Here is a 27,614-nt window from a genome sequence, read left to right on the forward strand (position 1 = left end):
GACCTCCAGAGGCTGAACCGACGGTTCGATCTGGAGTTAAAGGTGTGAGGGGCGTGCCCCCGCGTCAGGAGGACTTCCTGTTGTCGCCCCCCCCCCCTTACTGACTTTAACGACGGGCCTCAGAGGCTCTATTTGCCCCGGCGGACTCGTCAACACGCGTTCCACGGCGCCTCCAGGGAGCCTGAAATGACTGAAATGCCTTTAAAAGCAGGAACACATGCCTGATGGGGGGGCGGGGGGGGCACGGGGGGGTTAACGAGACCACATGTGTTCTGGACCGGTTCACACTGAGGCAATGAGAGTGAGGCCCGGGCCACACAGAGACCAGAGCGTGGCGGTCGTGGGTCTGCAGACCGCCGCCGCCGCCGCGTGTTGGAGACACGTTTGTCTCCTGGGAGAGGAACGTTTGATGGAAACCGTTTGAACAGAAAGAGGAAAAGTCCAGGTGACAACAGAGAAACCGGTGATCAGGAGCGACGGGCCGGGGGGGGGGGGGGGGGGCTGAATGAGTCTCGAGTCAGAGAGGAGGAAACCAGTCATTAGAGGGAAAACGTGCCGGCGAGCGTTTGTGTGCTTTGGCGTGTTCGTTAGCGTGTCTGGATCCGTGACCGGCAGCAGGTCTGCAGGAGACGAGTCTCCTCCAGGATTTAATCCCAACGAGCCAAGAAATACCAAGTTCAGGTCAGATTATCTGTCGGAGAAACGTCAGCAATGGGGGGCTTCATCGGGTACACGGCTAACGGCTAACGGCGGTTTTTATAAAGAAAATTATACAAAAAAACACAAAAAAGAAATACAAATAAAAAGTCATTTTCCTCCACTTTATGTCCACCACAAATACTTTAGTCATAAAATCACTAATAAACCTTTAAAAGCATTTAATATCATGTAACTGTACAATAAATCAGAATAAAACATAAAATCATTATTAGCCGGTAGCAACCCCCGTGACCCCCGATGAGGAAGACCAGGCTCAAGACGTTTTCTTTGTACTATATTAAAAAAAATATATATATATATTACTAATAAAATAAAAATAATAAAGTAAAATATAACAAAATAAAATATATTAAAAAATAAAAAGTAATTGTCAGCTTAAAATAGATTCATGTCAACTAAATATTATAAAATTACCTTCAGTAATAAAGTTCAGTACAGAACTGAACGTTTATCTAGTTTATTCTGGAGTTCATTTAATTTACTTTGTTTTCAGACGTCAGTCGCTCCTCCTGAACCGATGAACCGCGAGTCGAGGTTTACCTGTGTGTGGGATTTAACATCCAGGTGATTCCACCTCCTCTTCCTGGGCGGGGTCACCGTGAAGCCGCTCACGAACGCCGTCATCGTCACTCAAACCCCAATGATCAGGATTTTGTTTGAAGGTCGGCTCGGGAGGTGAACGCGCCATGTGGGGCCGGGATCCACTTCCTGCTTCTGGAGGCGGGACCGGGATCCACTTCCTGCTTCTGGAGGCGGGACCGGGATCCACTTCCTGCTTCTGGAGGCGGGACCGGGATCCACTTCCTGCTTCTGGAGGTGGGACCGGGATCCACTTCCTGCTTCTGGAGGCGGAACCGGCATCTACTTCCTGCTTCTGGAGGCGGGACTGGGGTGACCTGACCTGCACGTGACCTCACTGGACTCCTCCCCCCTGGATCCGGCGCCGGTTGGGGTCACAGAGCCAATCAGGAGACCCTTTGGTCTTCAGGTTTCCTGGTGAACTGAAGCGTCTTGTGTCCGACGGTGAACTTTGGTTCCTCCACTTCCTGTCTCCACAGACTCACTCTGTTCAGGCCGTCCTCTGACCCCCCAGCCCTGAAACCACTTCCTCTTTTCTTTTCCCGCCACAAACCCACATCGGAGCAGAGAGTGAACCAATCCCGTCACTCCTACTGGTGACTTTATTTTTTAGAGAAACTTCCCAGCATGCCTTTCTTCTTCTTGGACCATCTACAGGTGTTGAGGGGGGAACGGCTCGGAGTCATGTGACCGTAAAACGGTCGGTTTGATGGAGGAATCCGGCGGGTTTTACGGGACACGGACTGTAACACCTTTCAGACGTAAACAGCAGCAACACGGGTCAACATGTGGAGACGAACACGACACGCACATATGGAAGCCAGGGAGGACAAAAGGCAAGAAAAGCAAACTGTAAAAGGTCTTAAAGAGGGAAAATAAAAATAAAAGTGGGAAAAAATGATCCTGAACATTCATAGTTTAAGAGAAATGATGCTAACAACTAATGCTAACGCTCCAGGGTCACCTCAGATGGGTTTAGCTCTCAAAAAAGAAACACAAAGCTAAAGATGCTAACTGAGCAGCTGAACCCAGAACTGAAGGTTTGGTTCTGGTTCTGGTTCTGGTTCTGGTGCTGTCGCTGAAGCGACACAGAGACGGAAATGTCAAATAAAAAGCGACACAAGGAGAAGAAATCATGCCAGGAAGGCCTCTCCGTCATACGTGTGGCATGACGAACACATGTTGGCCCCCCCATGTGCGGCTCTGACGCACAGTTTCCACCAGAGAAGAGGAGCTGCAGCAGGAAGGTGAGGGGCGCGCACCCCACGGCTACTGCAGATGCACGTGCGCGTACACGCGCACACACACACAAACACACACACACACACACGCACACACACACACACACACACACACACACACACACACACACACAACCAGATGCCGGGCTGGACGCACGGCGGATGGATGGACGGTCCGGTGCGTCATGACGCACAGCTCCGGTGCGTAACGGGTCCAGACTGGATCCAGCTGCTCTCCTGCTGCAGAGAAGGTTTCACCTTCATTTCTATTATATTTTAGTTCTCTAACAAATCTATAAATGATCTCATGCCGGGGAAAAAAACAACTTTAATTTTAAGCTTTAATTTTTGCGCGTTTATCCACACCTGAACAACATCCACATCAGCCCACGGAGAGAGACAGAGAGCTGGGGGGGGGCAGATTTTTTACGAGACAAATAAAGAAAAATCTGCCTACCTTTTCTTTCCTTCACCTCATCCCGACACGTCAACCCGTAAAAAGAGAAGAAGAAGAAGAAACAACCTCTAATAATCCTCCTGGGGAAATTAGTTTTTCCACTCAGTCTATTTATTTTCACACACGTGTATTTATATACATACATATGTACACACACACACACACACACACACACACACACACACACACACACACACACACACACAGGGCTCCAGTCCGATCTAATAAAGCGTTGGTGATTTCCCGCCGTTACCATGGAGACAGCGAGGTGCTGTAAAAGTTCAATGAGGTTCTGTCTCCGTCAGCACATAATTCATCTGATTTATTCTCCAGCTGTCCGTCAGTTAAAAGGTCAGTTTCTCAGTGACGGTCCGGAGGGGGGGCAGCCTTTGTTTTGGCTGAGTAACGCTGTTGGGGGTGATGGAAATGGGGGGAGGGGGGGACTTCCTGTGGGCCGACTGGGATGCTTGTGGGGTTACTCATATGTCACAGACACACTGGTTGTTGTTGTGAGTCAGCAACCCCACACCCCCACACCCCCCACCCCCACCACCCCGGTGCGCGCAAAATGCGCGCCAGTCGTTCCTTTTTACGCATTACGTTTTTATTTGTTTAAAGTACAAATTGATGAAGGGAAAATTATCCCAAATTTTTCTTTCCTCTTCATCTTTTCTTCCTGGAGGATGTTTCATTCTGAAGTTGCGTTTTTCGTGTCCAAAAAAATAAAATGAGAGGAAAAATGAAGTTGTGAAGGAGATCCGAGGCGCGGAGAAGGAGAACTCCGCTGTTCCCAGGAGGATGAAAGGAGGCTTTGTGACCGCAGAAGAGGAGGTGGAGGATTTTCCTCTGTGAGATTCGAGCCATTCAATCACCAGCTGAGGAGAATGTGAATTATGCCGAGTGGCAGCAGAGTGGGATCCACAGGAATGGATGACGTGACGCAAATATTAGAGAAATAAGCAAAGCAATCATCAGAGGAAACCCAACGCCGGGAGGAAAATGTGTTCTTTATCAGAGGGACACAGAAGGAGGATTATGAGGAGGATGAGCAGACAGGTTTCCATGGAATCTGGTGAGAAGGATGGATGAAGCTCCAGGAAAGAAATCCATAACATTTTGGGATGGATCCAGGAAGTGTTTCCCTGGTGACGCAGAAATTATTGTTCAAATTTTGGTGCAAATCTGGTTTAAAAAACAAAATTTATCCAAAAATGATCCCAACCAGCAATCTGGAGGGGCGGGGCTTAGCCTGAGCCAATAGGAACGGCTCCACATCAGGAGTCACATCTGTAATAGAAGTTTGAGGTCAGAGGTCAAGGGGTGTGGCTTCACATCCACAGAAAGAGAAAACACCTGCAGATGTTGAGTTATCTCAAGTCCTGCCCACATGCCCACCTGACTCAGGTGTCAATCATGACGTCACAAGCCCCTCTTAAATAGCGTCAAATAAGTTATTTGAAAGGAAAAACACACACACACACACACACACCTGTGTGAGCCTTGAATACATACATTATTTTTTATTATTTTTGCATCTTAAATCAAACGAATGAAAAGCGGATCTGACTGGGGTCCACAGGAGAGCTCTTGTCTCCACTCGGCTGAAATCCGGAGTCAAGACGTGGATTTAAATGATAAATATTTACTTTCATTTATGCAGCAGGAGTGAATTAATTTCCTGTTTGTGTAATAAATGAAACCACAGAGCAGCTTTGTCGGAACCGGAGGAGCGTGTGTCCGGTCACTGCTACAGCTAGCGTTAGCATTGAGGTGCTAATTATATATGAATGACATCAAAGGTGTGATTCATGTATAACTAGAGAAGGAGGAGGAAGAGGAGGAGGAGGAGGAAGGAGGAAGGAGGCCTGCAGTGAGTGGTCTGGTCTTTCCTCCATTCTTCCTCCTCAGGCGTCACTTGTATTTATTTATTTATTTATTATGACTCTTTTAACATTTTATCATCAGGTTCATGTTGACATAATTAATAATACACAAATGACGTCATTTCTTCTCACCATCAGCTTCGCAGCAGACAAATATCTGCTGTGTTCAGCCCAAGGGCGACACCTCCTGGCCGACACTGGAACTGTATATTACATCCACATACAGTACATACATACATTTTATTATTCATTTTATACTGTATGTAAAACATTTACATCATATATAATTAGTGATTTTATACTGTGTATATTACATCTACATTATACACATTATTATTACTCATTTTATATTGTATAACTTCCTCATTATATATATTTTATCACAAAATTTTTATTGCATTTATTACATTTATATAATACATATTTTATTATTAAACAAATTATACTGTTTATATTAAATTATTATTACTCACCTTTTTTACTTTATATAGTACAGTTCCAGACCTTCAGGAGGATTCAAACCCTCAACCTTCTGTCTGTGAAGCAGCGGTGGTAGGTTTACTTCCCCTCCTTCACACACATGCTCCTACTTTCCTCACGTGATTCCATTCTTTCAGCATCACAGGTGCTTCTTCTCCTCAGGTTCAGGTGACGTCACCTGAATCTAAAGTTTAAGGTTTTTAAATTCATCCTCCTGCAGCTTTTTAAATATTTAAATAAGTTTAGTTCTTCTTGAATATTCAAATAGTCTGCACGCTGTGCAGAAGTTGCAAAAATGGTCAAACAGCGCCCCCTACAAATATTAAAAATGCAGCTAATGTTCATTTAAATTTTAAAAAAACGAGTCTAATTCATTATTGTTAAAAAAAAGTAATGTTTTGATTTTTTCATTAAAAGTCTTTTAAGAATAATTTTTTTATACTGCTAACCAGAAACATGCTAGCATACTAGTGCGCTAACTGCGAACGGGTGAACGGCTTCCTGGCGGTGAAGATTTTTAGCTCCTGTGCTAATGTTGCTATCGCTGCGCTAGCAGGTTCTCCTGTTCAAAACTGAACGTTCTTTTCGACAAACAGAACAAACAGGTTTTGTTTCACCAGAGATGGAATTATAAAGTTTTTATTTACATGTAGGAGGTTTTTTTTCTTTCATTTAAATAAAAAAACCAAACAAACTGCAGACTTCCTGTCTGGTTTTCTATTTACACCTTTAGTCGCCACAGGTTACAGGAGTTCACAGTAAAAAAACAAATTAAAATACAAATCAACAGAAAAAATGTGAAATGTTCCCTTTTTAAAAAACATTTTTTTCTGTTGGAAGTTATTTTAAATTCAACGTTTGTTTTCTCAAATTAGTTTTACAATCTAAACAATCAGTTCTGAACCACCAATCAGGTGAGTTTATCGCAATTATTGCCCTAAAACAATTACAAACAGAATTTTTTTCCACTGCTCAAAAAGCACTTTGAACGTCATTTTTACTTTTTCTGTATTTTGCATTTATTTACACAAAAGTAATAAAAATTCGCCAGTGTAAAAAAAACAACCAAAAAAAAAAGAGTGAAGTGCAGCAGGACAGAGACAAACAAACACACACAAACAACCAAACAACATCTAGACCGTCTGAAGCGACGTTCTCCATTGAACCAGATTTTAGTTTTTTACTAAAATCTAATTGAGGCAGACGCTACAGCTAAGCTGTTAGCTTAGCACACTTAGCTCAGTCCTTAATGACATATTTCCTTTTCTTAGATTAAATTATTTCCTTTTGTCCAATCCGTCTCTCCTCTCTGAGAATCTCCTACTAAACTGTCTCTAAATACAAAATACATCAAATTTTAGTTCCTTGATTGTCGATCACAGTTTTATTTTTGCTGATGAAGACAGAAAATGTTTTAAAGTGATGGAACGCTCAAACTACTCTATCCTACATTTCCCATAATGCAACTCAAATGTCTTTTTTGTTAGACCCAAACAGTCAAATCCATAAAGAATAAAACCACAAAGGTTCTCCGGTTCGTAAAATTCTCTTTCTTCAAATCAGCTGCTAAAATATTTCAGTCAAACTCAAAGAAATCAGAACTCGGTGAAAATCTGAAGAGTTCAAAGTTCAAGACGATTTGTACAAGTTAAAAAACAAAAAGCATCATCATCATCATCATCATCATGATGAAGGGAAAACAAGTTGATCCTATTCAGGAGAACTTCATCCTGTACAATAAAAATGTCCATAAATATAAACATCAGGACAGTCATGTGACACCAGACTGAAGCTGATTGGTCCACGATGAGCTGAAGACAAAAACTAATAAAAAATATTTAAAAATTTATTTTTTTTCTATTGTGAGCGTCATTATTCCAGGAAACAATTTATTATCAAACCTTTTGATTTCATCTTTTTGTTGTCAAGACAAAAAAACGCAAAAAAAAAAAAAAGGGAACAAAAATAAAAACAAACATGTAAAAAAAACAACACAAACAAACAAATCTGTACAGAGTGAACAAACATCAATATTTACATTAAATAAACTCAGGAGTCGATCAAGTTCATCAGTTCAATCAATCAGCTTCTATTCCCCAGGTCGGAAACGCTTCAACTTCCTGTTTGTGTTTTTTAGAACGGATGATTCGTTACGGAACAGGAAGTGAACTCGATACGGGGGAGACTTCTTCTTTTTTTAAATCTGATTCACCCCCCCACTCAAAATAATCTGACTGATTTGGACCGACGCTGTAGGACGATGGAGAATTAATCGCAGTGTTTTTAACGGAACGCCTCGTGTACCTGTTGAATTCCTTCCATAAAGAGAAAAAACGTTTCTAGAATTTGTAGAAAATAAAATAAAATAATAAAATAAAGAAATTCAAGCAACGACTCACGAAAAAAATCGAATTCAGGTGTGTATCGATGACATCACTTCCTCTTCCTGTCCTTCCATCTTCCTGCAGCAGCTCCCAATGACGCCTCTTTACACCGTCGCTATGGTGACGACACGTGAGGCGGGGGAATCGGTGGCGTCCGTCCTGACGTCGAGGTTCTCAACGAAGCGCGTTTGTGTTACCTGTCAGAGGCGGGGGGGTTGTCGAGCCGTCGCCACGGCGACGCCTCATCACACCCCTTCTGATTGGCTGATTAAATATTCTGCTGTCCGTCTGCCGGCGGGTAACGGTTGCCTGGGAGATGCCGGCGAGGACGAGGCGGCGGGGGGCTGGTGGTGGTGGCGGCCCCCCCGCAGTGAGGTGTGGTTGCCTTGGTGATGGTGGGGTGAGGAGGGGGGGCGCGGGGGCGGGTCGCGGAGCGACGGGGGGACGGCAGAGGACTTGATGGGGACGATGCGGGTGTCCATGACCTCACAGTCGACCTGCATCATCATCTCATAGCCCTGAGAGGAGTTATAGAGGCTCTCTGGGGGGGGCAAAAGGGAGGGAGGGGGTTAATGGGGGTAATTCTCACACCTGCTGTAACCTCTAACGCTCTCACTGACTCACCGTTGACGGACATGGCCGGCATCACCAGAGACATCTTAGGTCGGCTGGTTTTATTGTGGGTGATGGCCGGAAGCAGCAGGTGGTCCTGGGGAGACGTGAGTCGGTCAGACGTTAAATAGTCCCTGTTTGATATGAAAACTAACAGGAAGCAACGAGAACAGGAACGAGAGCAGAACCTCCAGAGACGAGTCAACATCAGTGAGACCGCATCTCGTTCTTTACCGCGTGTTGGTGGATGGATACATCAGTGAGACCGCATCTCGTTCTTTACCGCGTGTTGGTGGATGGATACATCAGTGAGACCGCATCTCGTTCTTTACCGCGTGTTGGTGGATGGATACATCAGTGAGACCGCATCTCGTTCTTTACCACGTGTTGGTGGATGGATATATCAGTGAGACCGCATCTCGTTCTTTACCACGTGTTGGTGGATGGATATATCAGTGAGACCGCATCTCGTTCTTTACTACTTTAGACGATGAAATCGTCCTGGAGGGTTCCTGGCGTTACTTTTCGTACCCGTCTGAAGGAAACCACGTAGAAGGTGTCCTCTCTGCGGTCGATGGCGTCCAGGAAGTCGCTGTAGGTGACCTCAGGACCAGGAAGCACCTGCAGCTGACTGCAGACAGGAACAAGCCCCGTTATTCAGCCCTGACCTTTCAAAATAAAAGCTTTAGTTGATGTTATTAGACCGACCTCTCAATGGAGCGGTGCGTCTGGATGGGCAGGTATCTGGAGATGTTCGTCTTCCTCAGCTGAGCTTTCTGCCCAAAACCAACAAGAAGAACTTTAACGACTGAACGTCGGATTAAATTAAATTAAACTTAAAACCGTTTTATTTTGTAAAAGGAGTAAAAACTGGAGCCGCCGCCCCGACAGGAAGCACCTGAGCGATCTTCGCCTTCTTGGCGGTCTTGGGTTTCCCTCCAGACTTCTTCCGGTCGATCTGGTGCCGGTGGACCCAACCTCTGAGCTCATCGGCCAGCCTGGGACACACACACACACGCACACACACACACACACACACACACACACACACACACACACACACACACACACACACACACACACACACACACACACACACACACACACACACACACACACACACACACACACAGTTTATTTCCCCTGATCTGATCCCCAGGAGGATGAGGAGGAGATGAAGAGCGTGGGGCCGACCTGAGCGACTCGGAGCGGTTGAACTGTCGGCAGTCGGTGGAGGTGAAGTACCGGTCGATGTCCTGCAGCACCAGATCCTTCATGTCGCTGAACACGTCGCTAAGGTTTCTGGGAAAAAGAAGAACAGGAAGTGTACCTTCACTTTTTACAGCGAGATGCCGTTAAAACGGAATGGACCATCAACATGATACATGCTAACGTGATGCTGCATGCTACCCCGAAGCTACATGCTAACGTGATGCTGCATGCTAACCCGACACTACATGCTAACGTGATGCTTCATGCTAAGCCGATGCTACATTCTAATGTGATGCTACATGCTAACCCCTACCTGAACGGATAGGCCTCCGGGGCCTCGTCTCCGCCCTCCTCTTCTGGCTCCGCCCTGTCCTCCGCCGTGCTGGGGGGCGGAGCCACCTCCCTTTGCTGCCGCTGCTCGATCTCCAGCAGGCGGCGGCCCGTGTGGGAAACCCCGCCCTCCTGCAGGTCCGACAGCTTCCTGTCTGTGATGCTGGGGGGGGGGGCGACAGGAAGAGGCGGGGTCACAGCCTGCAAACATTCGTGTTTTGTTTTTGTTTTCAGAAGGGGCGGAGCTTCTCTGTCACACCTGACGGGTCCGAAGCTGAAGGTGATGAACAGCAGGACGGCCATGACGCACACGGCGCGCTTGTTGCTCGCCGAGTCGCCGCCCTGGAGGGAAAACAATGGTTATTTAAGCCCCACCCTGCGTCTGGGGGCGGGGCCAACGGGCGCGCCCACACCTCCTTGCCGGCCAGCCGCTCCCTCAGCGCCTGGTTCTCCCGCCGCAGACGCTGGTTCTCCTGCTGCGCCTCCCTCAGCTGCGCCTCCAGGCCCTGCAGGTACTCCTTCTTCTTGCGGCGCGACTGACACGCCGACTCGCGGTTCTTGATCATCCTCTGCTGCCGCTTCAGCACCTTCATCTGGGGGGGCGGAGTGGAGAGGGGCGGGGGCAGGGGGAGGAAGAGGAGACATGAATGGGGGGGGCGAGGGGAGGAAGAGGAGGGAAGGGAGAGGAGGGGCCCGTCCCGCTGACTCACGTCGATGTCGTTGTTGTTGCCGGGTAACGCCGCCGTCGTGGTCGCCGGGACGATGGGTTTGCTGCAGGGCAGGGCCGAGGGGGCGGGGCCATGCTGGGGGACGCTGGGGGAGGCGGGCTCCATCTTGACGATGGCCGGCGCCCCGAGGCAGACGGGCGGAGTCAAGACGACTGGAGGGGGGAGGGGGGGGGGGCGTCAGAGGAGGGCACACAGTGGGGTGGGTGGAGTAGGATTAGAAGCCACACCCACCTGGTCGGGTCTGGTCCAGGAGGGGGGGGCCCTGCAGGATGAGTGTCTTGGGCGGGGCGGGGCTCTGGGGGACGCACAGTGGGCGGGGCTGGATGGGGGGGGGCTTGGCGCTCAGGACGGCCCCCGCCTTCAGCACCGCCGAAACCGGGAGGACTGGAGCAAGAAACAAACACCTGACCCGTTAGGCTCCGCCCCTTCCAGGAAGTCAGAAACCAACTTCCTGTTAGTGGAACAGGAAACAGGAAACGCCCGACCTGCCGCCGGCATCGCCGTCGTCGTCGCCACGGTGATCTCCATGGTGCCCAGCGGGGGGGACAGGACGTCTCCGTACATGTAGGGGGGGGTGGGGGGGTTCTCCCCTTTAACGACCAACTGGAAGGAAGAAAACCAAAGACGTTCAGCAGGCGAAGCTTATCGCCGTGACAACACCTGATAAACCCCTGGTGGAACCACACACACACACACACACACACACACACACACACACACCTGTGGCTCCGGGGACGACGCTGAGCAGTCAGACTCCAGGGAGGAGGCGGGGGAGGGGGGCTCTGCCTTCACCTGGAACACTGGAGGAACAAACAAACAAACAAACAAATAAGCAAACGGGGGGGGGGGGTGTAAATAACAACATCAGGTGTGTGTGTGTGTGTGTGTGTGTGTGTGTGGAGCTGGAGGGACATACACATCTCCACTGGGAGGGGCTGAGTGATGCTCATCTCGCTCTTCATCACGGGGGCGTGGCCTGTGGGGGGGCGGGGTCATGAGGAGGAAGAAGAAGAGACGTTCATGAATGTGACGGAACTCCTCCCCCGTGTCTCCGAGGAGCGGGGGCGGGGGCAGGGGGGGGTTACAGCCGTCTCTCTGTACCTGTCAGCAGGTTGTCGTCCAGGTGTCGCCATGGCGACGTGGGGTTGTCGGGGTCCAGGGTCAGAACGAGGTCATTGTCGAACTGGGGGAAAAAAAGGAGGAAAGTGAGTCCAGACGCCGTCTGATTGTCCCACCGGGGGGGTCCGGGACCAACAGGGGGGGGGGTGTATTTAGACGGGCTTACATAAGAGGCGGCCCTTTGTTTCCATGGTTACCAGCCTGAATAAACTCAGTCCCACGGCTCTGATTCCATCAGGACAACGACGTGACGTCACATCGTAGCAACACACACACACACACACACACACACACACACACACACACACACACACACACACACCTGACCCTGACTTACCGACGGCTCGTATTTCAGGCCGGGGATGAAGTCTCCGTCCTCGCCGTCCTCCATGCTCTCACACTGGAACAGACAGGCATCTGGGGGGGGGGGGGGGCACAACATCAACACAGTTTACCCATCATGCTTTGCTTGACTCCACGATGCAGAGGTGAAAGGAAAAACCTCTGGACTTCGAGATGCAAACAAACACAGAGGCTCTCTTTCTATCTGAGGTCGTATCCCGTCAGAGCTTCTCCTGCTTGTTGGGTGGATTCCATTAGAGGATGTAATAATGATAAAAAAGACTTTTCATTCAATGAATTCAGCTCAGAGGCTTTTTGAATGTCTCATATAATAAAAACACACAAAGCAGGGATTCACCTACATAAATAAATAATCAGGGATACGATCCATAATCAATGGAGAACCAGTTATCTACAACTTATCGTAAGGAGGCGGGTGAAACGTTGAAGGCGGATAAATCAAACGAGCATCATCATCATCATCATCATCATCATCATCATCATCATCATCCTTCAACGTCTCTGAAGACAACAGAAACTATTTATCCGGCGCTTTAAACGTGGTTTTAATTAAAAGCGTCTTCAATCTCTCGCTGCTCGTCAACATTTCTGATCCAATCCGACGGGTTTTCATTCAGACACACGATTCAAAGAGACGGGGGGGGGATTAATTAGAGACGTTATTCTAAAGCAGGTGCTTCGGTTACTTTTAGAATCGCTGGCGAGCTTCCGTCCAGGTTGAGCGTGAGGGAAACCATCCAGAACGTCTCCTGTTTCTCTGTTTCTGTCTCTCAAACCGGAACCACACAAGAGTTCCAAAAGCCACGAATCGGAAACTCATTTCTGATTTAAGGTGAGACTCAAACCAACAGCACCAGAAGAACCTGCCGGTCCTGGAACGAACGCCTCGGGTGAAACCACCCCGAGTAACTCGTTCTTTCCAGGCTGGCGGCGGCGGCCGATGGAGCTGTCAAATCTCACCTTTTGTGGGGCGTGGGGGCACTCTTCACTCCATCTGCGTTGCTACGCAGGATGGGTGGGTCTCTTTGGAACCTTCCTGCAGCTTTTCTCATTATCAATTATTGATTATTGATTACACCAATACTTCCTTCTTAGTGGTCAGGACAGATAACTCCACACACCCTCAAATCCTGACCTTCCTGATGACGTCAGCGTGACGCTTCCTGCGGGATTCGAACTACAGACACGCCCCCCCCCCCCGGAATGAAAACACATCTCCAGCTGACTCGAACACACAAACCAAAATAATAAAAATCAAAAATCGGGCGACAGCCGCGGACAAATGGTCACATCCGGGGTCTGCAGGATGAGGAAGCACGTTGTGAGCGCGTGCGACGATCGAATCCCAATGACGTCAGACCAAACACAAAATAATAATAATTGTAAATAATATTATTTAAAAAAATAACATCATTATTGTTATAACAATTATTATCTTGTAATAGAGAATCGATCCACTCTGACATCCCGGCTGCGCCTCGAACTGATCACCTGCTGATCGGGAAGAACACCCGGGGGGAGGGGAGGGGAGGGGGGAGATCTACGTGAAAACTGATGCTCTGTTTGTATTTAAGGGGCTTCGAACGTGAACTCACCCCAGTCTTCGCTCGTCAGGAGGTTATCGGCGAAGAAGCGGCTGTCCAGGTCCGACAGGAGGTCGGTGCTCATCGCCACAAAGCGGAGATAACGACGCGATCACAGCTAACGTTAGCTACAGAGGAGCAGCCGCTGCTGCAGTTAGCATCAAGCTAGCTGGGTGATATCCGGCAGTGGTTTAATATTTAATTCGACGTCATAAAATGTTCCTTCCGACGTACAAATGATGTTTTAATTCGCTTTTGTTTTATCCCAACAAGACCGATCGGTTCCTCCAGTCGCTGAGGCATATGACAGACAAGGAAACGCGTTTCCACCAAAGTACCGCCCACTTTCCAGAGTCTACCCAATCACTGTAAAGAATGAAGTGATTGACGGAATGAAACACCAATAGAACGATCCAATGAGCCTGCCGTTGAAGGACACGCCCAATCAGGCATTTAAAACTGATTCTATCCAATAGGAAGAGTGAACTTTGATTGACAGAAAGAAACAGCCAATAGAATTCCGGATTTTTTGTTGAACGGACGTTGAATCGATCCAACAATTGTTTACCGGAACAAAAAAAATGAAGTTCGGGTGAAATTCGCGTTTATCAAAGTATCAGGAATAAAATAAAACATGATCGACAGTCCGGACGAGAAAGAAAATGAACAAATAAATCAGCTGAAGAAGTTGTTAACTCTCGGTTTCCGGGTGATGTGATGGATTCTTGTGTTGAGGGCGGAGCTGTTACGTAACTGTAAAGAAGGGGCGCGTGAGGACAGGAAAGAATGACCAAAGAAGGATGGAGCGTCTACCTGAGCAGGGGCCCTCAGGGGCCTCCATCCAGAGCCGATACAAGAACAATCACGGGCCATGCATTGATTCTATTGTGAAAATAAATCACAGAGAAAAGAGTGTATTAAAAAAAAACTGTCAAACTTTATTTTTTAATTTATTTAACAGGTTCTTTGCACAACAAATGTGTTACACAGAGCAGCTTTAAACTAATTTTCATATGTAGCCCCTGAGTTTATGGGTTCAGATAATTAATTCTGCTGACATACATTCAGATTAATGAGATCCAGGATCACAGGAACCTTCATGTTACTGCGATTATAAAAACCCCTCATTTTCCATCAAAGTGACGCTCAGTCAGAGGAAGAGGAAGAGGAAGAGGAGTCAGAAAAAGTGTCTCATACGACTGAGGCGTCAGTCAGACAAGCAGCAGCTCCGCAGTTTGATGAGTTTCATCCAAAGATGCTCCGTTTCTTCATCTTCTGTCACGCCTGGTTCCTCCACTCTGCTCTGATTGGCTGCAGCCTGAACGCCACAGGTAAAGGTGGAAGTTCTGCATTCATGGGCATTTACACCGGCAGTCGTTTTGTCTTCGCTTTGGATTCAAATCTAAGTGGATAAATAACCCCAGATGTTTGATTTTATGATGTCATTGAGTTGCTTTCTCTGTTTCAAACTCATTCATAGTTGGAAATGAAGAAATTCTGACTGGACGTGTATTTATGAGATTTTATGAGATTTTCAGAACTCCAAGGGAAAAACTGACTGAAACAAAACAAAATTAATTTTTACATTTTCCTTTAGTTTATGGATAAAACCTTCATTTTTATCATCTTCTGTGACTTTATTTCTAATAACGAGTGGACTTTTGACCTTTTCCTCATGAATAATGACCCAAACTTGTAGTAAATATTAACAGTTTTGTCACTGGAGGCTGACGATGTGTTTCCATGAGATAAAAGAGGAAAACAGGAAACGCGGCTAAAAATCGACCGTCAGCAGGATGTGAGTGTCGAACACGACATCGAATACGACGTACGACAGAAATAAAGTCATGACATTACATGAAATGTACAGTACGATGCTTCAACTTGCTTCTACCTGGAGAGAAACGGGGTTCTGTTTCTGCCCCCCCCCCAGGCGTGATCCGGTTCTCGGTCCCGGAGGAACACCACGTTCTTCTGAGCTGTGGCGGTTCTGATGGCTCTGATGTGGTCTGGACCCATCAGGACAGGAGGGTCCCGGTGACCTCAGAGGGAGGCCCCGACCCTGACCCCGACCCCGACCCCGACCGGGACCCCCACCCCCACGTCCTCCTGCCCGACGGCAGCCTCCAACTCCTGCAGCTGGACGAGTCCGACAGCGGAGAGTATCGCTGCAACCGGCGGCTGGTGGCCGAGCTGCAGGTGCTCACAGGTGAGGCCTGGGGCGGAGCTAGGAGTGGTGCATTCTGGGAGAGAGGGGTATGTTTAGAAGAAGGATGAGCTTTGATCTGAAGGTGATGAAGCTGAAAAAAACAAGTTTCCTGCTTTGACAAAAATATCCACGGTATCAGTTTGAGTGTGACTGAAAGTTGATTTTTATCTGTTATCTTTGCTGCCATGGTAACAAAATATGTGGTTTAGATGCAAAAGTTGAATTTTGTTTTAGTAACTTAAAAGACTTGATATGATTTGGAAAAACTAAAGGTTTGACACGAGATAATTTAGTTGGGAAAGACGAGGGAATTAAAGATGGAGAGCAGGCGGTCGAGAAGCTGGTGGTGGTGGCTGATGACCCCGCTGAGACAGAGGAAAGTTGGTGAATCTCTAGATTGGGAGAACAAGAGTGACTCCAAAACAGCTCAAATCAACCAAAGGCACAGACAGAATCATATTTAACCCCTTAAAGCCAAGTGTATTTGGCTTTAGTATTAATTTAATGTAATATCCTATTTAATTTATCAGCCTTTTGGGATTTTGAAACTTCTACATCATGAATTTCAATTTTTTTTTCCTTGACAAATCTGATGTGAACAATCAGACACATGCATCTGCTGTTTTTATTTGAAAAGTTCTGGATTTATCCATAATTAATACAAATTAATGCTCATAAATACACATTTTTGTAATTTTTTTGGACACATTTGTCAGCGGTTTCTATTCATTCATTCATTCATTCATTCATCTTCATCCACCTTCATGGGTCACGGGGGTTGCTGGAGCCTATCCCAGTGGCCTTAAAATTAGAAAAAGGGTTAAAAACAAAGCAACAGGATGATGAGATTAGAACCAACAACCCCTGTGTTCTGCAGCTCCTGTTATAACGGACCCCCCCCCCCCCCCTTCTGGAACCCCTCAGGTCACGACCTCGCCGCGGCCGCCGGTCGGACTCTGCTGCTCCCCTGCCGCCGCTCCTCCAAACCGAGGCGGCGCTGGTTCCACCGGAGGGAGGGGGGGAAGCGGGAACTCATCTTCACGTCGTTCAGAAACGGAACCGCGACACCCGAGCGAGGGGGGGGCCGGCTCAGCTACCAGAACGACGCCCTGCAGATCGAGAACCTGCAGCCGGACGATGCCGGCCAGTACCAGTGCAACGGGGAGCTGTGGACGCTCGCCGTCACCACGCGTGAGCTCACTTCCTGTTTGTCATGAGGGACTTGTTTACATCTTGTTTACATCTTGTTTACATCTTGTTTACATCTTGTTTACATACAGGTTCAATTCAAAACAGCCTCTGAATGAACACAACAACAGGTTTCTACTCACATCACTTTGTGTGACGTATTATTTTAGTTTTATTATGAATTTTCTGTCATTCTTCACAAGAATTACATTTTTTTGTGTTGAATATCATCAAGAACGCACAATATTTACTTTTGCAAATGAAAATTATGACTTTGGAGCTCTTATTTAATATAAAATAAATTGGAAAAAGTACTTCCCAAGCTTGGAGTGGATATAGATTAAAGTTATTTGAAGTCTAAACATGTTTGTTGCACTGATTTAAAGGAAATTTATACTAAATACACTTAATTTTCACGTTTAACCACAGATCTGAACAATGCACCGCCTAAAAAGACCTTCACTGTTCAAATGTAACGCGGTTACTATGACAACTATCAAACTACAACTGTTCTAGAGAGGTCTGCCTCTGGTCCAATCAGCATTGAGAGAGGCGATGGTGGTCGCCGGAGGTTACAGGAAGTTATCGAACACGTTTCTACTTTGCTGGAGAAGAACGACGTGTTTTAGATTAAATCTGAACAGATTATCTTCGGTTCTCCAGTGATTCCAGAACCGACCGGCGGCCGGCCAGCGACCAACACCACGGCGACGCCCGCGGTGATGAAGACAGGTAGGACCTGTTTGGGTTGGAGGTGTTATCGCCAAATATTTCAGCTCAAGTGTCAAAGAAACCGACACAATGATTCCACTCCAGCAGAATGACAGATTCAAGTTGGCTTTATTCCCGTTTTTTTCTTTGGATGAACTGAATTAACGTTCCTCTGCTTCCACCAATCAGAGCTGGTCGAGACAAAGAAGAAGGAGAAGAAGAAGCGACCAGAGAACGGTTGGCGAGCGCCGGCGTGTGAAGTTCAGTTGACCGACGCCGATGAGCGACGGGTCGTTGACTCGATGTTGCGTTGGCGGTTTCAGGTCTCCTGATGGTCGCTGTGGTCGGGTTGGGCTTCATGATCCTCCTGATGGCCGCCGTCTGCGTTCTATTGGTCAGCGCCCGCTGCCGGAGGAGGAAGCACGGAGCTGCAGGTAGGCCTGAACAGGAAGTCGTGTGATCTCAACATTTATGTCATAAACGTCTCTTCTGATTGGTCTACAGATTCACGTAAGCGTGACGACACGGAGCTGCAGCCCTGGAGGACGTCCGACGGGCAGACAGGTGACCCCGTCAGAACTTTGCAGGTCAGTTTTACCCAGAATACACCTCTATCCATCTCTCTATCTATCTATCTATCTGCAGAGCGTGAGGGTCATGGGGGTCCACCCCCGCCTGAGGAGATGATCCACTACGCCTCTCTGGGCCGACACACCTGGAGGGATGGGGCCCGGAGGACCCCCCTGGACCAGAACCACCACGTCATCTACTCTTCTGTCATCACCAGACCCGACGCCCAGTAGATGGCGTCCCGTCACGGACTAGAAATTATTTTATAATCTACTAAATCTGATCAGTGAAAATAATTTTGGATTCAGAGAGGTAGATGAAAATATACATAGAAATATGAAAATGTGAAAATAAAACTTTTTCAAATGAAGTCCCGCCTTTGCCGCCGACTATCCACATGTCCCCAGCAGAGGGCAGCGCAGACTCCTGTTTAAACAACAACAGCAATAAAGAAGGCAACTGAAATAAAGTGGATGTCCTGTACGTATGGATGGAAAGATTCACTCAGAAGAAACACCTTCTTCATCTTGTCTTGCTTGAATTGTTGCCGCACTCCCCCCTACAGGTGACCGGTGGTACTGCTGTCCGAAAACATGAACGTTCCTGTCTGTGGTCTCGTGATCCAGTGTGGTTGCTTCCAATCATCACTGTCGAGTACATGACTTCGTTGTTGGTCAGTTCCATCCGTCCTCGGTTCAGGTGGTGGTGCATGCTGGGAAGGTTAAGATTTGAACAACGCAAAGTCTCCTCCTGGGGAGATAGACGACAACTTAAGGTGCAGGTTCAACAGGTCATTACAGGAAATGTGCAAATGAAAATCAGATTTCAATGAAGAGAAGCAAAGAGGTCATGCATCTCCTGACCTCTGTGACCTTCGGGGTTGTCTTGGGTCTCGTTGAGTTACGACAGCAAACAGCTGATTTATCTGAGGAGGAAGAAGGAGAGGGATCAGATAACTCTAGTCAATGAGGAAGCGTCTCATTTGACAGTCAATGAAGCACAAATATACAAACACATTTCAAACATGTAATCAAAGGTACAATTCATTTCTCAGCATTTAACTCATTGGCTGCCAACGCTTAGTAGACATTGATCTCTTCTGGCGGACTGTCTGTGACGCTCCGGACACTCGTTGGTGTTTTCTTTTTATTCTTGACCGATCGCAAGATGGTCAACCATGTTCGCCCCCAGGTGAGCTCTGAAATACACAAACTTTGTGCATCGGAAGTTGACGCAACTTTTCCGTCTTCCTCTGATTTGCCATCCTCTCAAGACGTCTATAGTCTATGGTCACTAGTCTATAGATGTCTATAGTCTACAGTCTATAGACTATAGACGGCTATAGACTATAGATGTCTGTAGACTATAGATGTCTGTAGACTATAGATGTCTATAGACTATAGATGTCTATAGTTGACTATAGAAGTCTATAGAAGTCTATAAACTATAGACATCTATAGACTACGAGAGAGGAGGTTTATGGATGTAGTGAAAGAGGACATGAAGGTAGTTGGTGTGAGAGAAGAGGATGCAGAAGACAGGGTCAGATGGAGGACACTGATTGGCTGTGGTGACCCCTGAAGGGAAAAGCCCAGAGGAAGAGAAGACGAGACTATAGAGATCAAGACTATAGCCTATAGTCTATTATAGACTGTACACTATAGACGTCTGTAGTCTGTTATAGATTATAAACTTTACACATCTATAGTGTATTATCATCTATAGACGTATTTATAGTCTTGATCTCTATAGTCTATAGAGGTCTATAGACTATAGACGTCAGTGGCAGTGAATGAGTCACTAGGACCGTGTTTTGTCAGCTGGGTTAAATATAACTATGATCTGGATTCACATCAAACTGCTTGTGGCTGGAATGTCTGGAACTTGAAGAGCTTTCTGACAGCTGTACCATGTTAAAATAAAGTCAGGAATGAAAGACACCCTCACCCTAACCCTAATACGTTGCTTAACCTTTTCCCTGGATAAACAAGTTGAAGAGAAGCCTCACCCAGACCAGGATGTGATTGGCCAGACCCATAATAAATGAAAGTGAAAGTAACAGGTAAAGTTTGTGCTGACACCACCGCCTAACGTTTCCCCCTCCGCCTCTCCATTAAGGAAAGAATAGAACAGACTCATTTTTCCTGTATGGAGGGAAACCCTTCCTCTTTGGTGCCTTCCTCTTCCTCTTCCTCTCAGTGCCATGGCTGACCCCAGGCTGTTCCTGGAGGCTCTGTCAGCGCTGTCCGGGTGCAACGTCCAAGCGACCGATGGCCCGTCGCTGCTCAACCCGCAGGACTTTGTCAACATCGTAGCCCTGACGGAGTTTTACAAGCAGGAAGGGCTGCAAGAGCTGGACTATCCCAGCGTCGGCACTTTATCTCTGCAGGACCTGGATGAGGAAGACATTTACAACTCCCCCCCGGCGCTGGCTGAAGGTCCCGCCACCGCTGGGCCGGAGGAGACCCTCAGAACCAGGGTGAAGATCAACCCTGAGGACTTCTTCCATCACGAGTTTGACTATGACTTCACCAACGTACAGGTGAGTTCAGGTGACACATGGAAGTTCTTTGGATGCTATGGATTGTGTTCACGATAAATATTAGCCTGTAGCATCTTAGCATTCTGCCTCTGATTGTGTTAACTTCGCTGTCCATCTCCAGGATGTTGGCGCCACATTCTTGCGTGGCGATGAGCGGTACATTCGCCCCTGCGGGTGGAACCGAGTCGCCCTGAGGGTCGTGCAGAAGTACGACGGTGGTGACGGATGGCTGGGGGAGGGGAAAGACGCCTGGCCCGTCTCATTCTGCTGTCATAACATGGACGGCGACCATGGGGTCATCCTGACTCACGGGGGGAGCCCCAACGACGAGCCAAGCTTTCTGGACGCTGCCGCCGCCTCCGTGTTTACCGGTGCAATGAGAGGCAGAGGGTTGTACTCCACCCCCGACATCAAGATGGCAGAGAAGTACTGCAAGACGTTCAAGTCCAAAGTGGATGGGAAAAGGTACAAGGTGGTTCTTCAGAACCGCATCAACCCGGAGAAGAGGCTGAAGTGCCAGCAAGAAGAAGTTTGGCTGGTCTACGTCCCCGAAGGCTGCAGCGACGTTCAGACCAGAACCATCGTCCAGGAGTCCATCCGACCGTACGGACTGTTGCTGAAGCAGGTGTGACGATGTTTCTACCTGGGGAAAATATACAGCCTGAAAAGTTCTTGATAATTAACAACACAAATCCACGAAGAATGTTGTGTTCTTCTGTTGAGATCGAATTTTCAAATGTTCGAAATTTGGGGAAGAACAAACTCAAACTCTAACCGACAGGTTGTCCGGTTTTGATCCGGTTGGTTTCTCATAGAAAACTTTCAGTTCTCAATCACGAAAAAATGAGTTTTAAAGTTAGTCTAGCTTTGACCTCATTTGTAGAATTAGCCTGACTGCATTCCTTGTTTGTTTAGTTCTTTCTTCCTTGATGAAAATAGCAAAATCCTGAAGAAATTTTGTGTTTTTTTTGCAAATGTGTTTGTATTCCACGTTTAATCCAACAGGCTGTGCGTCACAGTGAAGGAGGTCAGAGAAATGTTTATGGGCGTGAGATTAGAATAAAATTAAAGGAGTGAATTTTAGAAAGCTTAGCCTTGTATTTCTTTCTCATCTATCTTTATGTACATACCGATTCCTTTTGTGGCATCATCGCTTCAAATCTAGTAAATTTATCTCATACGTTGTACATCAGATGTTTTAATTAGATTTAATCAGAATTCTTGTTATTTCTATTCGTGAATGTCTACAATCAAACGATCAAACGGATCTTAAAGCAACTAATCCAGAACAAATAATCCAATCGGCAGGTTAACATTTTTTTTGTCCACATAAGAAAGGAACAAGATGTGAATTGACCAAAAGGACAGAAGTCTAGAGACACAGGTGAAGCCGTTGAGACGATAATGAGACGAAGGTGAAACCAATCATTTGTTGACGAGAAACAGGAAAACAGGAAACACCAACAACAAATAAACAGAAGTACAGGAAGTGTGAGAGAGATGAGAGATAAATGAGACTTCAAAATAAAACAGGAAACGACAAACTAAACCCTAACAGGGATCAACACTTCAATGCAGTTCAGGGACTTTTACACCACCAGATGGCGGTGCAGCACAAACCCTGATCTGCTGTTCCAACAGTTCACTGATCGATAATCATTAACCGATTAGTCACAGCAGATAAAACCAGCCTGTCTGAAACTGTGAGCATCTTTTGAACGAGACTTTTCTGAAAGGTCTCGTCTCCACAGAGACGGGACGACGCAGACACACACCTGAGCACAGGTAGCATCCAACGAGGATGCCGATGAAGAGGAAGATTACAGCTGGAACAATGCTGGTCAACAGGGTCCAGCATGGCCCCCCAGTGGACTCCCCATCACCTCCTGCAAACACAAACCCAGGAACAGTTGATTGATTGATCGATTGGTCGGTCCATGCTTGGACACCAATACTCAACATTACCTAAAGACACCTGTCTGACAAGTGAATCATCAAGAATTTGAAACCAAAAGTAGAAATCGGTGAGTCACGACTGCTTGGCTCATTCTGAAACAGGAGGTGGAATTCCACAGTGGTGAGATGTGACTGTGGGAACGACGAGCATCCTACCATCGACAACCAGACGAACTCCTCTGCTGAAACACGTCTGAGCTCCATAGCGCACGGCGCAGAAATACATCCCAGCATCCGACTCCTCCACCTCCAGGACCATCAGGTCGCTTGAGTTGTTCTGTATGTCGATACGCCTGTTGTCCGGGACGTGAACATCGACGATTCCCTCTCCCATAGGACTTAAGGAGACGCTCAGCAGAGGCAGCAGCTGATCTCGGCGGAGGACGTACCAGGTGACCTCCTGAGACTCCGTCAGGTTGCATGTCAGAGAGACGTTCTGCCTGGATTGGACGACCAGCGCCGGGCCGAGATCAGACGAGGTCAGGAGACCTCCAGCCGCACCTGAAACCAGGCCGGACCGCCGTAAGGTTGACTTCATTTATTACGTCACTTCATTTCTACAGCAGCACGTTAAGTAGGGAGACGGTAAATCCAAAGTCATCAAACATTTAACGGTTTCTGCCCGATGAGAAAACCTTAAATTCAATAGACGGAGAACGATTCTGGTTCCAACTGTATTTAAATACAAAGCTGAACAAATTCTGCACATCGACTGAATTAAAGAAAGTATTTTCAGATATTATCTGATATTAACCTGATTCACCCAGAGATAGATCTTATGTCTGAGAATCAGCAACTTCTCCTCGAGTTCAGCAGTTCTGTCTCTAAACCAAACCTTGAAAGTCCTGGAAACAGCCTTGGATTTAGATACTCAAACTTTAGATACTTAAAGGTAACTTACAAAGAATTGTGAGCATCCATAAGAGCCCTGCCATCATTTAAACAAAGGGTTAGTGCAGAGCTTTAGTGCTGCCAGAACAACTCACCCCAGTGGGCGGAGGTGCGACCACCAGTGGGTTGTTACTGGGTCACCATGACGGATGTGTCGACCGCAGCCTCATCAGCAGTTTCCATCAAGACCCACTTCTTCATAATGCATAATAGAAACTTCTTTTAAATGGATAAGTTTCGTTTCTACACAATTTTCCATGTAAATCAATGCAATCAGCTGTAATTTCAAAATAAAAGTACACAAAATGTTCTTATATTTTTACATTATTATTTTTTTTGGACAAAAATTATAATCAAGAAAATTATAATGATTTTGGTAAATATGATAAAACTTGTCTCCCTAGACTGTTAATTTTTTGTGTGTATTTTTGACTTGATTTGAGCCGCAGTGAAGAAATAAAAAGAAGAGACTTTTAATAATAACATAATGATATTGTGGGGGAAAAAATTGACTAAAAAAACATTTTTCATAATATTGTGAGAATACACGAGAAAGGTCAAACTTTTGCAAGAGAAAATATGTTAATTTTAGTCTATAAATTTTCATAAAAAACAAAACTATTACATGTCATATAAAACAAATGAAACTACATGTAATCTTTTATCATAACTAATTATGAGCATCAGAAACATTTTGTGGAGGAAATGAGAATATTTGACTGCAGGGACTTGACTGGTGTTGGCTCAAGGAGGAGAATATGGATTGTTTCCGCTTCATGCTTTTATTTTGGAATTGACCGGAAGTGTGTTTCTGTTGACACCGACCACAGCTGAGCGCCCCGGACCGTTCCTGCTCCAGTCTGGAAGTGTCGGAGAGAAGAAGGGTGAACTAAAATCTCACGCAGCCTGGCGTCATGGAAAGACTCCGATTAGCCCCCAGGTAGGAAGAAGGACATTTTATTTTGAAACGTTTTCATCGTGTTTTTCAGTATTTTTTACTCAGAATATTCATAAATTTGCGTCAGCAGGATAACAGCGTTTGTTATAAATAAGACAGGAATAAATGTAAAGGACGCGGGGTTAAAGATTTCTGCAGGATTTCTGCAGCCTGTGGCTGCGGGGGGGGGGGTCCACAGAGCTCTGTATTCCTGCCGGAGCTTCAGGAGTTCAGTTTCGGTTTCCTGGAAACTGATCGTCTGCAGAGAAACAGAACGAAGCGTCACGAAATTTACCGAAGCGGAACGAAACCTGAAAACTGACGTCAAATGACAGGTGTACAGTCATAGTGGGATTAACGTCTAATCCCACTATGACCACAACACCTGCAGAATACCTGGTGTGTTTTTTTATGAATTAAATTTGGAGTAAAATAATTGTGAAAATGTTTAATTTTTAAATTAATCCATGTAATTATTAATCGAATTCGTTTATTACATAATATAAAATTATACTGTATATTATATAATTTAATTTAATTTAAGATTTAAATTATATATATATGTTTATATTTATTTATATAATAACATATAATATACGTGACATATACATGAAATGATTAAATTAATAATTGCATTTATTAATATATTTGCATACTTGAAAATATCTAAATACATGGATTTAATATATATGTATTTTGTGCTGTATACACATAAACAGTATATTTTTATTCATCTCCTTATCCTTCTATATATTATTAATGTCTTTTATATTATATAGATTAAAAGTTATTATATATTATATTAAATATGAAGTATTGTGAGTAATTGGAACAAAATGTTTTCAGTGAATTCTAAAGCTTGTGTCTCATCTTCATAATAAAATCCTCTTTGTGTTTAATGAGGAAGTTTTTTTCCACTCGTGACTCGTTTCCTGTTTCCTCTCAGTTTCCGTGTTTCCTGTTTCCTGCTTGGCATTTTAATTGGTGAGAACTGAGATTTATTGATTATTTTTCTTTATTTCACCCAAATGATTGGAAGATTTTCATCCGTCGTGTTTCTGAATCTAATCAGAGGATGTCTCCCCATCAGGCTCCTCTTCCCTGACGCCGCCCCCGCCCCCCCGGTCTGTCATCTCCCTGGTGGGGAACCGGGTGGTTCTTCCCTGCAGCTGGAAGGAGCTCCTCCCGGACGTGGCCCCCGCCGCCTCCCACGTCCTGTGGGCCACCCCGGCCAAGACGGTGTTCGAGCTGTGGGGGGACCGCACCTGGCAGGCGGAGGAGTTCCAGGGCCGGGCGGGGGTCCCGCGGGCGGCGCTGCCCTCGGGGGATTGCTCCCTGGTCATCAGAGACGTCCAGATCGCAGACGCCGGCCGATACGAGGGCTTCATGCTGGTGAACGGGGGCAGGGCGAGGAAGACCCGCATCTTCATCCAGAGCGTCAGGCTGGCCGTGTTGGGTGGGTGCCCCCCCCCTCTTCCTCCTGTCTTCAAATGTTTTGTTTTTTTAAATTTCTTGAAGTTGAAGCACGATTAGTGACAGGAAGTGGGCACCGCACAGGAAATAGCGTCAATTAGCATTTCCTCAACTACCAGATGAAAATAAACACAAGTGTCACGCAGTGAGCGGCGAAAACATGTACATTTAGGGCAAAACAGCTGAATCGTGATTGTTTATAAGCCCCGCCCACCCAGCTTCAGACAGGAGGTCCACGTTCTTTGGGGTTTTTTTCAATCAGCCTTAGCATTCTCAAAATTATTTCCTCATTCTGGCTGAAGATGTGTTGCCGGGGGTAACCCACAAAGGCTTGTGTTGACTGTGTTGACAGTGGACCCCCAGGACCACGAAAAGCGTTAGCACCAGTCTAAGTCTTATTTTACATTTTTTGATTGTTTTTTCGTTTAAAATCCACAAAATTCGATTTTTTGTTTAGTTTTTAAATCGTAAATTTCAAAAATTCTTTCATTTAGACCGAAAATCCATCGAGTCCCGATCTCCAGGGGAGGACTTTGTTCTGGATCTCTACACCAACCACTCTATGAGGGTGGTGTTCCAGCCCAGGTGAGCATCCAACCGTCCATCCATCCATCCATCCAAACATCCCTCTCATGGGGTTGGGTTCCTCACGGTTCCGCTGCGACCCCCCCCCCCCCCCCCAGGAACAGCTCGGTGTGGTCGGACCTGTGGATGAGGGGCGACGAAGACTCTCAGCGTCTGGAGAAACATCTGCTGAAGGAGGAGCTGAAGCTGAAGCGGCTGAAACGGGCGGATGAAGGTCTGTACAGGGTGGTGGACGAACATGGCCTCGCCGTCAACACCGTCAACCTCTACGTAGAAGGTAGGAGGCGGAGCCTAACTTCTGGGGGCGTCGCCCCAACGACCAAATCAATCGTTCCTCATCGATATCCCGTCTTTTGTCCCACAGGAAGCGGTGAAGCTCTCAAATTCCAGCAGATGTTTGAGGCCCAGCTTCTAAAAGGTGAGAAAACAGTTGAAGATCACATGATGCAGACGGGAGGTCGTGGGTTTGTGACCCTCTGTGTCCGTCTGTCCGTCTGTCCTCAGCCTCCTCCGGGGCGACGCCGGGCAGAAGCGGCTCGCTTCTCCTCCTCTGGGCGGTTCTGCTCACCAGTTTCCTGAATCTTCTGTCGTCGGAGTGAATTCAAAATTTTCCTCGCATTTATTTTCAGGCACTGCGTTCACTTTTGAGATGTAAAGCACCTGATTGGTCGATTTTGTGTTGATCGTTTGTACATGAATGTATAGAAACTCAGTTAAATGTGAAGTGTGGAACTTTATTTTTTTCATTGCTTTTCACTACAGCTGTTTGTGTCATCAATAATGGATCAGGAAATTCAATCTGTGTTGTTTATTTATTCCACTTTAATCCGGACTAAACTGTTCGCTTCACATGGGAATGAC

At 46.4% G+C, this 27,614-nt stretch overlaps 5 protein-coding genes across 7 annotated transcripts; 3 read left to right on the forward strand and 2 right to left on the reverse strand.

Annotated features, from left to right (window-relative positions):
- Positions 1–5,983: 5,983 nt before the first annotated feature.
- Positions 5,984–13,990, reverse strand: atf6b (activating transcription factor 6 beta). The gene is made up of 17 exons (XM_068332686.1): positions 13,704–13,990; positions 12,083–12,162; positions 11,728–11,809; positions 11,543–11,602; positions 11,347–11,426; positions 11,112–11,229; positions 10,858–11,010; positions 10,609–10,778; positions 10,312–10,491; positions 10,158–10,240; positions 9,882–10,061; positions 9,551–9,658; positions 9,255–9,354; positions 9,065–9,132; positions 8,888–8,987; positions 8,369–8,453; positions 5,984–8,285 (listed from the first exon to the last, which is right to left on the reverse strand). Exons 1-17 carry the CDS (start codon positions 13,774–13,776, stop codon positions 7,990–7,992), a joined length of 2,016 nt encoding a protein of 671 aa, XP_068188787.1. The 5' UTR covers positions 13,777–13,990; the 3' UTR covers positions 5,984–7,989.
- Positions 13,991–14,868: 878 nt separating this feature from the next.
- Positions 14,869–18,602, forward strand: LOC137606980 (uncharacterized). Of its 2 annotated transcripts, XM_068332355.1 has the most exons (8): positions 14,869–15,022; positions 15,625–15,900; positions 16,825–17,091; positions 17,752–17,820; positions 17,989–18,036; positions 18,123–18,233; positions 18,304–18,363; positions 18,445–18,602. In XM_068332355.1, exons 1-8 carry the CDS (start codon positions 14,947–14,949, stop codon positions 18,600–18,602), a joined length of 1,065 nt encoding a protein of 354 aa, XP_068188456.1. In that variant the 5' UTR covers positions 14,869–14,946. The 2 variants fall into 2 exon arrangements, with proteins under 2 accessions (XP_068188456.1, XP_068188455.1); XM_068332354.1 differs by having other exon boundaries at positions 18,304–18,602.
- On the reverse strand, positions 18,104–23,858 carry LOC137606983 (uncharacterized). Of its 2 annotated transcripts, none has more exons than XM_068332359.1 (6): positions 23,769–23,858; positions 23,024–23,368; positions 22,687–22,797; positions 19,233–19,294; positions 18,887–19,119; positions 18,104–18,239 (listed from the first exon to the last, which is right to left on the reverse strand). In XM_068332359.1, the coding sequence occupies exons 1-5, from the start codon at positions 23,803–23,805 to the stop codon at positions 18,892–18,894; spliced, it is 783 nt and encodes a 260-aa protein (XP_068188460.1). In that variant the 5' UTR covers positions 23,806–23,858; the 3' UTR covers positions 18,104–18,239; positions 18,887–18,891. The 2 variants fall into 2 exon arrangements, with proteins under 2 accessions (XP_068188460.1, XP_068188461.1); XM_068332360.1 differs by lacking the exon at positions 18,104–18,239 and adding an exon at positions 18,681–18,795.
- Positions 19,308–22,679, forward strand: LOC137606982 (uncharacterized). Its single transcript, XM_068332357.1, has 2 exons — positions 19,308–20,911; positions 21,033–22,679. The coding sequence occupies exons 1-2, from the start codon at positions 20,573–20,575 to the stop codon at positions 21,540–21,542; spliced, it is 849 nt and encodes a 282-aa protein (XP_068188458.1). The 5' UTR covers positions 19,308–20,572; the 3' UTR covers positions 21,543–22,679.
- On the forward strand, positions 23,247–27,551 carry igldcp (Ig-like domain-containing protein). The gene is made up of 8 exons (XM_068332356.1): positions 23,247–23,394; positions 24,589–24,698; positions 25,642–25,679; positions 25,786–26,151; positions 26,663–26,753; positions 26,852–27,030; positions 27,118–27,171; positions 27,258–27,551. The coding sequence occupies exons 2-8, from the start codon at positions 24,673–24,675 to the stop codon at positions 27,350–27,352; spliced, it is 849 nt and encodes a 282-aa protein (XP_068188457.1). The 5' UTR covers positions 23,247–23,394; positions 24,589–24,672; the 3' UTR covers positions 27,353–27,551.
- Positions 27,552–27,614: the final 63 nt, after the last annotated feature.

Source organism: Antennarius striatus, chromosome 14 (assembly GCF_040054535.1).
Source record: "Antennarius striatus isolate MH-2024 chromosome 14, ASM4005453v1, whole genome shotgun sequence".
In the NCBI taxonomy this organism is placed as follows: domain Eukaryota; kingdom Metazoa; phylum Chordata; class Actinopteri; order Lophiiformes; family Antennariidae; genus Antennarius; species Antennarius striatus.